The following is a 13,494-nucleotide window of genomic DNA, read 5'->3' as shown; positions in this document are numbered from 1 at the left end:
GTCCTGACCGGTTTAGAGTCTGCAGTAAATGGTACAGATAACCGAAATTCTAGTAATTAGGGTATGTTAGCATGTGCACTGTGTAATCGATTTCATGACATGGGCATTTTAGCACACAGAATCGGACCGACTGTTTGGGATTTTCAATCGGTCTTTCATGACCCCAATCGGTCTAGGACCGACAAAACCGAAAAAAATATGATCCCTGATCATTAATGTAGTAAGGTTCCTTAAATGATTGTCCTTATTGATTAAGAGTGAATTACCTGTGGTTTTCACACCGCGATAAAGTGGCGACTACTTTTTTTGGGCCAGTGAAACCCCTTAAAAGCGTTTTATCATGCTATTTGTATTTGTCTGCGGTATTGATTTTTACTGGACAATAAACTATAAATGTTTCTTTTAAACCTCAATAGCTTATTGGTTGTTTGTTGAGATAAAGTACTTTTAATGCAACATATGGATTCCTTGTGAAAAAAAAAACATCAAAAAATCACCAAAAAGTTCATTAACTAGAAATGGCGCGGCAGAGGCCGACGCGTATCCCCACGCCGAATGTTTGACCTAGGTGTGCCCCAGGGTTGGTAATGGGGCCATGCATAGCTGAGATTGACCGTATTGTCATAAGAGAAGTTCATCATCAATTAGAAGTGAATTGGTGTAGAAATGAAGAAGTTATAGTAAAAGGCAATTTTGGGTGGGTGTGACATATGTGGGCAGGGCGCCCCAGGGTTGGTAATGGGGCCATGCATAGTTGAGATTGACCGTATTGTCATAAGAGAGGTTCAGTATCAATTTGAAGTGAATCGGTGTAGAAATGAAGAAATTATAGTAAAAGGCAATTTTGGGTGGGTGTGGTCTATGTGGGCGGGGCGCCCCAGGGTTGGTAATGGGGCCATGCATAGTTGAGATTGACTGTATTGTCATAAGAGAAGTTCAATATCAATTTGAAGTGAATCGGTGTAGAAATGAAGAAATTATAGTAAAGGCAATTTTGGGTGGGTGTGGTCTATGTGGGCGGGCCCCAGGGTTGGTTATGGGAACATGCATAGTTGAGATTGACCCTAATGTCATAAGAGAAGTTCAGTATCAATTTGAAGTGAATCCGTGTAGAAATGAAAAAATTATAGTAAATGGAATTTTTTGGTGGGTGTGGCCTATGTGGGCGGGCGCCCCAGGGTTGGGATTGGGGCCATGCATAGTTGAGATTGACCCTAATGTCATAACAAAAGTTCAGTATCAATTTGAAGTGAATCCGTGTAGAAATGAAAAAATTATAGTAAATGGAAATTTTTGGTGGGTGTGGCCTATGTGGGCGGGGCGCCCCAGGGTTGGGAATGGGGCCATGCATGGTTGAGATTGACCGTATTGTCATAGGTGAGGTCCAGTATCAATTTGAAGTGAATCGGTGTAGAAATAAAGAAGTAAATGTAAAATAACCTAAAAAAATGAGTGATAATTTCTGACGTGGCCCCACCCCAACCCCTATAACTTTTGACCCAGGGGTCAGATCAAAATTCCAAATAGTGCAGGGTCGCACATATGCTCATAGCTACCATGTGTGTAAATTTCAAGGTTCTAGTGCTTTTAGTGTAGGAGGAGATAGTGGCCAGGACGGACGGACAGACGGACGGACGGACGGCGGAGATCACCACAATATCCCCACCTTTTTTTCAAAAAGCGTGGGGATAAACACAAGTGAAACTAGAAATGGCGCGGCAGAGGCCGACGCGTATCCCAACGCCGAATGTTTGACCTAGGTGTGCCCCAGGGTTGGTAATGGGGCCATGCATAGCTGAGATTGACCGTATTGTCATAAGAGAAGTTCATCATCAATTAGAAGTGAATTGGTGTAGAAATGAAGAAGTTATAGTAAAAGGCAATTTTGGGTGGGTGTGACATATGTGGGCAGGGCGCCCCAGGGTTGGTAATGGGGCCATGCATAGTTGAGATTGACCGTATTGTCATAAGAGAGGTTCAGTATCAATTTGAAGTGAATCGGTGTAGAAATGAAGAAATTATAGTAAAAGGCAATTTTGGGTGGGTGTGGTCTATGTGGGCGGGGCGCCCCAGGGTTGGTAATGGGGCCATGCATAGTTGAGATTGACTGTATTGTCATAAGAGAAGTTCAATATCAATTTGAAGTGAATCGGTGTAGAAATGAAGAAATTATAGTAAAGGCAATTTTGGGTGGGTGTGGTCTATGTGGGCGGGGCCCCAGGGTTGGTTATGGGGCCATGCATAGTTGAGATTGACCCTAATGTCATAAGAGAAGTTCAGTATCAATTTGAAGTGAATCCGTGTAGAAATGAAAAAATTATAGTAAATGGAATTTTTTGGTGGGTGTGGCCTATGTGGGCGGGCGCCCCAGGGTTGGGATTGGGGCCATGCATAGTTGAGATTGACCCTAATGTCATAACAAAAGTTCAGTATCAATTTGAAGTGAATCCGTGTAGAAATGAAAAAATTATAGTAAATGGAAATTTTTGGTGGGTGTGGCCTATGTGGGCGGGGCGCCCCAGGGTTGGGAATGGGGCCATGCATGGTTGAGATTGACCGTATTGTCATAGATGAGGTCCAGTATCAATTTGAAGTGAATCGGTGTAGAAATAAAGAAGTAAATGTAAAATAACCTAAAAAAATGAGTGATAATTTCTGACGCGGCCCCACCCCAACCCCTATAACTTTTGACCCAGGGGTCAGATCAAAATTCCAAATAGTGCAGGGTCGCACATATGCTCATAGCTACCATGTGTGTAAATTTCAAGGTTCTAGTGCTTTTAGTGTAGGAGGAGATAGTGGCCAGGACGGACGGACAGACGGACGGACAGACGGACGGACAGACGGACGGACGGACGGCGGAGATCACCACAATATCCCCACCTTTTTTTCAAAAAGCGTGGGGATAAAAATTGCATAACTTTTGAACTAGTTTAGATAATTTTTTCATTCAAACTAATTAAAAAAAGCACATCAAGACCTACATGTACAGTCTGATTATGATCATTTTGCACATCAACATGTTTAAAAAATATCACTGTGTTTGCTTAGTAAAAAGAACTTCATACCATAACATTTTTAAAATTAGTGCACATTTGGTCACCCATCTTTTTTTTTTTTTTCGTCCTCCTACCCGACACTTTTAGAAAAAAAATCCGAAAATCATTTTAATTTTTTTTTTTGGCCTAATAAGCTTTATTTCCATGCAATGGTGGATACAAGCAGGTATGTGTATAAGAGGTATCCGCAACTAGATTTTAAGCCAAACATGCTGTTGCGCAATGCTCGCGCATGCGCACTCTTCTGTAGCTGAAAACAAAAAAGTGCATCAGACGTCTTTCGTTATGTACAAAAATATTTAAATCACCGTTATTTAACGGGCATCAAGACGAAATAGACATAGTATAATCACAGGTATGTTTTCAAAATCAGTTACGCATGTTTTTTCATGTTAGATTATGCTGATTAAGTCATTAATTCGGGTTGAAAATATTTGCCTTCGGTAGAGGATAGATTTCAAATGGCGGAAATGTATGTTAAAAAAGCCGACATGTACCAATTTATAAGAATCATCACGTTTATATTAGATTATACTGATTGTTAAAATTTATATATACCGATGGATAATGTATCGAATGTTGTCTTGGAAATATTTGAAAGGCAGATACGATATTAATTATGTTGGTTTTCTTGATTGGAATTTGAGGGAAAATGGCTGAATTGTAGGGGTAACAATAAGTTTATGGTATATTTTGGACGAAGCATCAAATGTATTTAAACATCTTTAAAATATAAATGGAAGCTGCAAATTTACTTAACTGATGTTACTGAATGGTTTGCCAAAAAAATGTGAGTTTCTACCGAGTAATTTTAATGCTATTTAAGTTGGAATGAGGGATTTTTTTTATCCAAATGCACATTTTACAATTTATAACAAAATTATGATTTACATATATGAAAAATCCGTTTCATGATTTACTACAAGTTTATTCTTTTCAAGTTGCATTTATGGATATTTTGTAAACCTTTTCACAAGATAGAAGCTGATTATGTTACCTTACATTTCAGGTTGATGTTCACTTAACAATGCAGTGTTTACTTAACTGGAAGAATATTCAAAATGCTTTGTGCGAAGATGACCACGCATCCAAGAAATTGAAGCATAAGACCTGTCACATTCATCACATTGATACAATGACTTCTTACGTGTCTTTGTATCATTTATCTCTGTATTCCAACTAGACTTGATAGATTTAGATTTTAGTTCCTGTTCTACTTCAAAGTCACTATCACTTAAACAGTATTCACTTTCTGTAAAATCACCTAATACCTTTTTAAGCTTCTCAATATCTGAGAAATTAACAAAATCATCTTTACTTTATACTGAACAACACTCAGATTGTACATAAAAACTAATGAACATTATAATTAAGGTTACATTAACAAGATATTTGTTATTGTTTGATTTTTTAGTGCAATACCGAAAAATGAAATAGGCGTGAAAACAACCAATGTAGAAACAATTTAAAGTACGCATGCTAATTATCATGATTAAAGCAATTTCTAAATTTGTTGCAAAGATCTATTGTGATTGTACTTGTTTGTCAAATAAAGCGGCCTATCAAAGGTCAATATGTGAGAAGTTGTTCATGTGTGTTGGATGTGTGACAAATTTATTTTGAGAATATTCCTGTACTGATTGAATAATGTAGGTTAAAGACTTGTTATTATTACAGTAGACACACGTGTATTTTTTATACGCTTTAATATAATTAATCTTTTAAACAATTTAATTGATATTTGTATTACATAATTCATTTATATAAATAAACGTCTCTTTGTGAATAGTTTCTAGCAACTGATGGGAAATCACAGATGCAATATCTGACACAATTTAGAACACAACAAATCGGTATCCCGATGTCCGTGTTATTTTTCATCTGTTTTCTAGTTAAATTTCTTAATGCAAACAATCAATTTTAAAGCTTTTGTACGATGGTTACTTCTTAAATATTGAAATAAAAATGGTAAATATTTGATGATCTTAAATTGAAGCTTGCGTCTCGCAGCCGCTTAAATCGACCGCGGCTGCTAGTACTGTTGGTTTTAACTCGGCGCAATAAATTGAATAGTTCAAATAAACAATTGAAAATAACACAAAAAAAGCCAATGTATAAGCTTTCTAATGAAAGTTATTTGTTAAATTTCTGACTAAAAATGACAGAGCAATAATATATTTTTACAGTGAAGGTGATTTTTTACCCGAAACTCAGCCGCAGTTGGAAGACAAATCGTAATTACTATGTGTTTAACTCGTCATGTCTTTTTTAATATGTTATGCATTGACATATAAATTAGATGTTTAGAAAGAGCAACATTTCAGCTTTCTAAAATGGGTAACATTTTAAATATTGAATAACAAATGACCTGACCATCTAAATTTAAATTACCAAGGTAAACTATCATCTCGGTTAACAACGTGAAGCTATTACGCGTTATCGATAAAATAAATTATTATCGGCTTATCTGACTGGGTTATCAGCCACGACAGCATATTTTCGCCGTTATTGGATTTATGCATGGAGTTGCGGATACCGTTAATTATTATTGAAGCCACACACCTTGAAATAAAATACATGACATAGAAAATTTAAGTATAAATAAGAAACATATTTTAACTATGCCAATTAGAATATATCTTGTGGTAACAAGGTAGAAATACGTCTCTTTTGCGATTTAAAACTTAAAAATAATCACGTTTGTTGAAAATGGATGTATACGTCTAGAAATCCTACTTTATAATTCAAAATTGAGAATAAAAGTGTTTTCGTTATAATATTTACTAAGGTTCAACTTATAATAGAGCTGATGAACTAAAGGTTGAGATATATAAAAAAAAAATTAAAAAAATTGGAAACCTTCAAATGGGAATTTATACTTCCTATTTGGGAAAATAAATACTTTTTTTCCATTGGGAGTGGGGCCGAATACTAGCAGATTTTCAACGAAAAAAACACACAATAACAGAATTGATTATAATTTACTTACATTGACATTGACTAATTATTTAGTATTCAGTAGACAACATGTATTTTGCATCATAACATCATAGTACTAATTTCAAAACTTGGCATGTGTTTTTTAGCAGAAAATCACATTTTTTTTTATTTTTATAGGCTGAAAATTTCACTTATGTTTAATGATTTGAATTGTTTGTTTTCATTTTGGTACTTATTATGTTATTCCCTTCAAAATTATATTCAACATCAATAAATTATTATCATAGTACTAATTTCAAAACTCTACACGTGTTTTTTAGCGGAAAAAAAACACTTTTTGTCTAAAAAATTCAAAGGGGGATAACTCCACTTAGGTTCAACGGATTTTCATTTTTTTTCAGTCGTGTACTTGTCATGTCATTCCCTTCAAAATAATATGTTAAATCAATAAGTTATCACCATAGGGCTAATTTAAAAACTTGACATGTTTTTTTTGCAGAAAAATCACATTTTTTGAAATTTTCAAAGGGGAATAACTCCACTTACGTTCAACCGATTTCCATTTTTTTCCCAGTTCTGTACTTGTTATGTATTTCCCTTCAAAATTATGTATAAACTCAATGGGTTATCGAAAAAAATATTTTTTCATTGAACTTTGAAGTCGCTTTAACTTAATACACTAGTCTCATTTGTAAGACGCGCAAAGAATTTAGAGATACTTTTTATATGGGCTAAATTCTTTGGAACGTCTCATCGTTGAAGGACCTTTTTTGTGGTGGAAACCAGAAAGTTTAAATTTTCATCAATTTGCGTAAAATTGCAAAATAACATTACCAACTCATTCAGTTTTAATTCAGAAGTTCATTTTTACATCAAATATCGTCGATTCGAAGTTAGAAAGGCATAAATTATTCAGTTAAACTTCTGCTTAAATCGCAAAACAATCACTGACCTGTAGCCATGTCATGAAACTGATTTAAATATGAACCAATCAGAAGAAGGCATAACGGTGTAACGTGTACGCGTAATTTTATTTAACATGAGCTTTTAACACCGACTTTTACGTAACTAGATCTAGTATGCTAAACTTTGTCGATTTAATAAGCATATGTTCAAAACAGATATGGTGCAGTTTCTATTCACTGTTCTAAGTTTCAGGAAGTGTTTATGCATGTCTTTTTCGCACCTCTGTCTGTGTTGTTTTATGTACTTACATTCTACGTTACAAAGGACGGTATACTGTACGATCTGTATCAATATTATTTATGTACAGTATAAAAATAAAAGATGTAATTTATTTCAGAACTTTTTAATTGTCAATTTAGAAAAAAACAAACAATGCTAAATTAATCCAGAAAAGTATAACATCGGTTTACTATGTAACGCGCTGCACCACAACAGACGAACACAAACTGTATTTTACGCTGTTTATTCTTCCACTTTAAACCAGATGCTTTACATCGAGGTCGTGTTATCGATTTATATCTACACAGCGAGCGAATCGAGAGATATTGAAAAATTGAATAGTGGTTGGATTTAAATTGTTCAGGCGTGCAAAATTCAAAGTGTCATTACATATTTTTTACGGAACATTATCGAGAAATGAATTATCTACACAGGTATGTAAATATTATTGCAATCCGTTGTTATTAAGTGTCTTATATCGGGGCTTGAATGTTGCGCACAAAATCCTTGCGCAACAATATAGACAAAGAACAAAAAATTCCCACCACATAATTGGTCTTTCACCCTTTGTACGCTCCAAATATTACCCATATAAAAAGTAGCTTAATATTTAAGAGCGTCAAAAATTTGGACTACTTAATACACATACCTGACACAAGTTAGTAAAATGCATATTTTCAACAATAATTTGAAAAAAAGACATTTGCACATAACATATGTTTTACTATTGCACATACCTGAATGCTTTGAATGAACACAAACGGCTTTTGTTTGCCGATAAAGTGATTAACACCTTTCCTGACAACACTACGCATTCCACTAGTCGCCATTTTGTTCAGAAGTGAGATTTCCGCTTTCTCAACGTGAATCAACGTGATTCAATTGCTGACAGCTAATCAACATAAACATTTGGCTTATTTGCAAAATTTAAGTTATAAACGATTATGTCGAAAGTTAGACAAAGATCCACTGAGCATAAACGTGAAGCGGAAAATAAGGTTATCATTTCTCTATTGGTGTAATTTAAGTTACATTTTAATATATGAATCGTTTCTAAAATGAAAGTGGGTGGGGAGAATTTTCAGCACATTTTGTGTTTGTTTATTTTATGTCGCTTGGTTATACTTTTTAATCGGACCAAAATGTAGTTACTATCAAACATATTAAGCCTTGACGATTATCTTCATCATTTTTTTTCTATATGACAAGTTAAGTTTGTTTTACTTTTAATAAATAAAGCTAACAACTAGAACAGAACAGACTTCTTTATTTGTACATAAAGGCCTCCGGCCCAAAATACATGTCATTAATACAGTTGTAAGAGTTTAAGTTGTGTCAAACTTCAATGTTCATGAGATATCAATAACATCAAGTGGTACACATTAAGAGAGATTTTCCTAACAATATCAGCATCCTGAGAAGACATCAGTACATAGAAATCTTGAGGATCAGTACCATGTGTATACCAGTTATGGGTTCCATATCCTTTTATTGCAATTGATATTAGCTGATTTAATGTAGATTTCAACTGGAGCTACCTGCGGGGCTCTACTCTCCAATGTTGAACAACGTAATGTATATATTTTTATCATTTGTTTTCCTTCTCACAAAATGGTTGTGGACACGCAAAATTACTAAATTTTTCCAATAAGTGTCCAGGGCTTTTCACAGGCCATTTAACAATCCTTTGCTGGGGCGATTGAATTTTGAAATCAGAGTCCCCAGGGCGCTTGAAATTTTCTGATCAGTGTTTTTTTTCAGTCAAAGAAAGTGGAGATTGTCAAAAACAGAATCAAGGTTTCTCTATGATCTATCAGTGTATCAATATTCCCTGCTTTAAAAGAGCACTCGGTACATACTTTCACAAGTAATCGCCATAAACACCACATGGGGTAATGGATAATCCACTGATAAGAGAATAGCATCACACACGTATCGATTATTCTAGTCATATAAAACAGTCATTTAAATGCTGACAAGAATGTATCAGGTAACTTTCCAGTTGTCAAACTGTGATGTTCATCGTCATATTGGTTACGCGGATGCTTATGAGGGCGGGGTTAACTATCGACCATTATTTTTTATTGACGTCGGGCCCGAAGTAAGAGTTTATCGCAGCGTGATTAGCAAGAAATTGTGCCATTTACAAAAAACCGGTAACTAGTACAGTACAGTACATTAAAGACAGTTTTGGGCATCATCATCACACCTTTTTACTGTAGACAAGTTTTACTTATGACTCATAATTAATATGATAAATTAATTGCAAGTGGTAAACAATTAATTACTTACAGCGAGTAAGTTGTGCAAATAACTCCCGGTTACAATTATGCGATAACAATTTAATTCCAGTTACTGTTTATTTCATCATGTCCATTTATAGAACTGATTCACCTTGTTTTTTTGACATTTATTTGACACGTAATGCGCTTTAACAAATATTCGTCGAATTAATTACGCACACTTGTAAATGTTTCGTCCGATAATTGATACTTAGAAGACTGATGATGGCAACCGGCCATATCCTCTTGGACAATGTAAATTTCATGCATAATTCCGTCAAAACATTTATTCGACTCGTAAAGTGTTTAAACAAATTATCGTTGAATTCATAACGCAACTGTTAATATTTGTTGAAATCTCAAATAGGAATAATTAAATTTGTAATCTGAAACCCATTCCCGTAAGTGGATGTTAACAGGTTTTTAATCCGAAACACACTTCTGAATGTAAATGTTACCGCAACGTTAACATATTCTTGCTTCAAATAAGCAGTGCAAATTTATTTTGTGTCAAATCTTTTTCTCAATTAAAAAGAGCGCGAAAAATTATGCAGCATGTCCAACTTCGCGTCATTTGCATAGAAAGCGTGCGTGTATTAAGTGTTTTAACAAGCTCACAACACGTCAGGGAATTGACGCATGTTCAGAGGCAATATTTCATCAAATCTACAAATAGTCACTTTAAATTAACTTGAACCATGTACTATAGAAAAATGGCAAGGCTTGTGTTAAAGAAATAATTGAGAGCTTTTATCCTAAATACTTACCAGAAAGTGATAAATGGAATAAACGGGATTATCGGGTAATAAATAGAAATTTGAAAAGTAGTAAGTATATAGTAATAGAGTCGGGTTGAAATGGATGTATTGAGGAATCGTCCAAGTCGGGATTTTACTATTTTTACTATTTGTGCGGGAAAGTTTTAAAGCAATTCAACAATATAAAAAATTATATATATTTTAAAATGACTGGGGGATTTTCTTGAAGAGTCATAGCCCACCAAATGACGTCTTTTGACACTTTTTTTCTTTGAGTTATAATGCGCCACAGAACGTGAAATGACACGTTAAATAAAAAAACGTCGGGAGTGGACACCCCTCCTGAACCTCCCCTATCAGCCCCAAGGCGCTTGACAAAAATCCTGTGGAAAGCACTGAGTGTCTTATGGGAAGAAATGCTCAAAACAAAAACTATTAAAAACATTATTAAACCGAAAATGGACGTTTTGAATTGACCATTCTATCTATCTTACGGAGGTTCCAGAGATAAACGGTGTATCACGCTTGGTTGATTAGACACAAGATCTATCTTGCACAGGATTCCGGAGAAAGTCAATGCACATTTTCGAATTCGTAATACTTGGCATTGTTCATTATAAAATTTTTCCACATTTTCATGAACTTATGACATGTTTAAATCTTGAATTAATATCATTATTATCCAAGCACACCATATAATGTAATTTGGTTTTATTTGCGCATTAGGGTTACATGTATTAAATGTTTGTGTATATTTATGCCAGTAGTATATTTAGCTAAATTACCGATTAAAATGCTGCATGGATTGGGGAGCTGTTATTTAAAAAAGACAGTCAGAAAAGAAATCAGTTTTAACTCCCAGCCACAGAGTCATCATGGACAATTTGGTTTGAATTTCTGGACTAAACATTGAGAAGCTTAAATTAATAAAATATACTAAACTGGGCTAGAAACTTACAAGTAACATGGACCTGTTTACCCCAACCTTGTTATCAATATTTTTTTGCTGGGTTTAATGCATTTTCTGAAAATAACACTCTTTCCACCTTGACTGGATGTTCAAGTGGGACAACTCTTTATGCACAGGTATTAAGCCCCATTTTCCCAGAGTATGGTACAGCAGTCTTTGAGTTTCAGCAGAAAATCTAGGGACCTACTAAGAAATCTTAGAGAGGCTTGTTGGTCTCTAAAAATGTTCAGCTCTGCTTACTATTCTATTTACATATTAGCAGCCACCTGCTGAGCCAAAGACTTCAGATGACGATGAAGAGGAGGAAGAGGTTCCATTGTTTAACCCAAATGCCTCAAAAGAGCTCCCACAGGCATCAGACCAAACAACTGAGGCTATAGACACAGCACTAAAAGATCTCACACCCAGGTAGTAACTGGCAAACATGACTGATAATGTCTGGTTTCAGATTCAAGCATCTTATACATGTAAATGTTGCAGGCTTATTTCAGTACTTCAAGAATTATTTATTGTCTAATGTATCTGACTGCCTTGACCCTTTATATAACAGAAAGCCTGTTTAAAAAAGACAAAAAAGCCTTCCATCAGTGTATATTAAGTAATTGTAATAATAATCTAACAATGTCAATTATGTGAACTCAATTTTATTTCTTGCATATTTTATAAAATAATAAAATTCAAGGTTCCCATAATATAAATGTTCTATCAATATATCAGTCTTGGAATTCAAATAAATGATGTTTGCATCTAAAATGCTCAATGTATATTGTTTCAGATGGCGAAACTGGATTATTCGTGGGCTATTCACATGGGTGATGATTCTATCTTTTGCTTTCATAATATGGCTGGGGCCTCTAGCACTGGTGACTATGGTAGGTGGACTTTTTTTACAACGCTCAATAACTTAAATTTTGATTTGGATATTGTGCTGAAATGTAATGTGTTAGTAGTCCATGCTGATATGTATTTCTGGTTTGGGATTCCATTTGCGACCAGTTGGGTCAAGAATAGGATCTGAAGTATTTTGTCGTTTGTTGAATTTAATGTATACTTTTTTAACCCTTGTTATAAATTGCTTTTAAAACTCTAATGATTGGTCTATTATATTGAAAACAAAAAACTTTTTAATAAGCTAGAATTATTGATATTATATTTGTTCAATTTGATTTTAAAAAAGCTTATTCAAATACAGGAACATAATTATATGATAATGATAGAAATTATAATTAATAATAATACATATGTATGCAAAAGACTTTAAAAAGTTCTTTTTATATTTTTCCAGATTATGCTTTTGCAAATTAGTGGATTCCATGAAATCATTAATATTGGCTATGTGGTATACAAGTCATACGATCTTCCCTTGTTTCGGTCATTGAGCTGGTACTTCCTCTTTGCGTCAAATTATTTCTTCTACGGAGAGAGCCTCATTGACCATTTTGGAGTTCTGTTACACAGGACTGTAAGTATGCAATTATAAGTTTATTTTATTTTAAACAAAAAAATATGTGTTTGAATTGAATGGTTTACATTCAAATGCTGTAATTGATATGATTTCTGTATGTTATTTAAAATAATGGAACACTAAGTATGGTTTTTAAAGATAATGGAACATTTAAAAAGAAAAACAAACAGCATGAAATTATATTTTATCATCAGTAATGAACCTTTGTATAACTTACAATACAATGATATGTGAAGCTTTCACCAAAATATTTCATTTGTTGTAACTGGTATTTCAACTAAAGTTTTAATAAGAATTATCTGTTAAACCCTGAACCAATTTTTCAGACAGAAAAGATAGTAAGTGGTTTTATCGCATATTTATCACACACTTTTTTTATATCCTTTGAACCAAAGATCTGGCTATAATTTAAGTACAAAGTCCAATTACAAATACTATATGAGTCCCACATATAGTGGTTCACCCTCACATATATCCAACAACAATGTCACTGTGTATGCACATGATGTATAGTTTCAAGCACATGCATTTTGAAACTTGTTTATTTTTTATGAACATTGGGGAATTTTTATTTTGGGGAAAAATTTATATATAGTAATTTTTCATGAACATAGGGGAATTTTTATTTTGGGGAAAATGGATATGTGTTTTTGACTTATTTTATAACTAATTATAATGAATCATCAATTGTTTGAATACAAATTAATTTGGTATGTTTCTTGTTTTTAATCACACAAATCACAGACAGTATATACATGTACATACATGTCCTATACATGTACTTTGTACTGTAGGTGCAACCTATTATGTGCACAATCAAATATGCAATAGACAT

At 34.0% G+C, this 13,494-nt stretch overlaps 2 protein-coding genes across 6 annotated transcripts in view; one reads left to right on the top strand and one right to left on the bottom strand.

Annotated features, from left to right (window-relative positions):
• The window catches only part of LOC127868784 (calcium uniporter protein, mitochondrial-like), a 64,495-nt gene extending 56,440 nt beyond the window's left edge, over positions 1-8,055 (bottom strand). The window contains exon 1 of the mRNA XM_052410859.1: positions 7,922-8,055. Coding sequence (XP_052266819.1) covers positions 7,922-8,014 — 93 coding nt within the window. The 5' untranslated portion in view covers positions 8,015-8,055. The remainder of the gene's footprint in view (positions 1-7,921) is intronic.
• Positions 8,016-13,494, top strand: part of LOC127868783 (phosphatidate cytidylyltransferase, photoreceptor-specific-like) — a 195,479-nt gene continuing 190,000 nt past the window's right edge. For 4 of the 5 annotated variants that reach the window (XM_052410857.1, XM_052410854.1, XM_052410853.1 and 1 more), the window contains exons 1-4: positions 8,016-8,182; positions 11,454-11,602; positions 11,970-12,066; positions 12,480-12,656. In XM_052410857.1, the coding sequence (XP_052266817.1) occupies positions 8,129-8,182; positions 11,454-11,602; positions 11,970-12,066; positions 12,480-12,656 (477 nt within the window). In that variant the 5' untranslated portion in view covers positions 8,016-8,128. The remainder of the gene's footprint in view (positions 8,183-11,453; positions 11,603-11,969; positions 12,067-12,479; positions 12,657-13,494) is intronic. The other variant, XM_052410856.1, reaches the window with a different exon arrangement.

The sequence above is a fragment of the Dreissena polymorpha genome, chromosome 2 (assembly GCF_020536995.1).
Source record: "Dreissena polymorpha isolate Duluth1 chromosome 2, UMN_Dpol_1.0, whole genome shotgun sequence".
Lineage (NCBI taxonomy): Eukaryota > Metazoa > Mollusca > Bivalvia > Myida > Dreissenidae > Dreissena > Dreissena polymorpha.
This window is presented reverse-complemented; position numbering and strand designations above follow the sequence as displayed.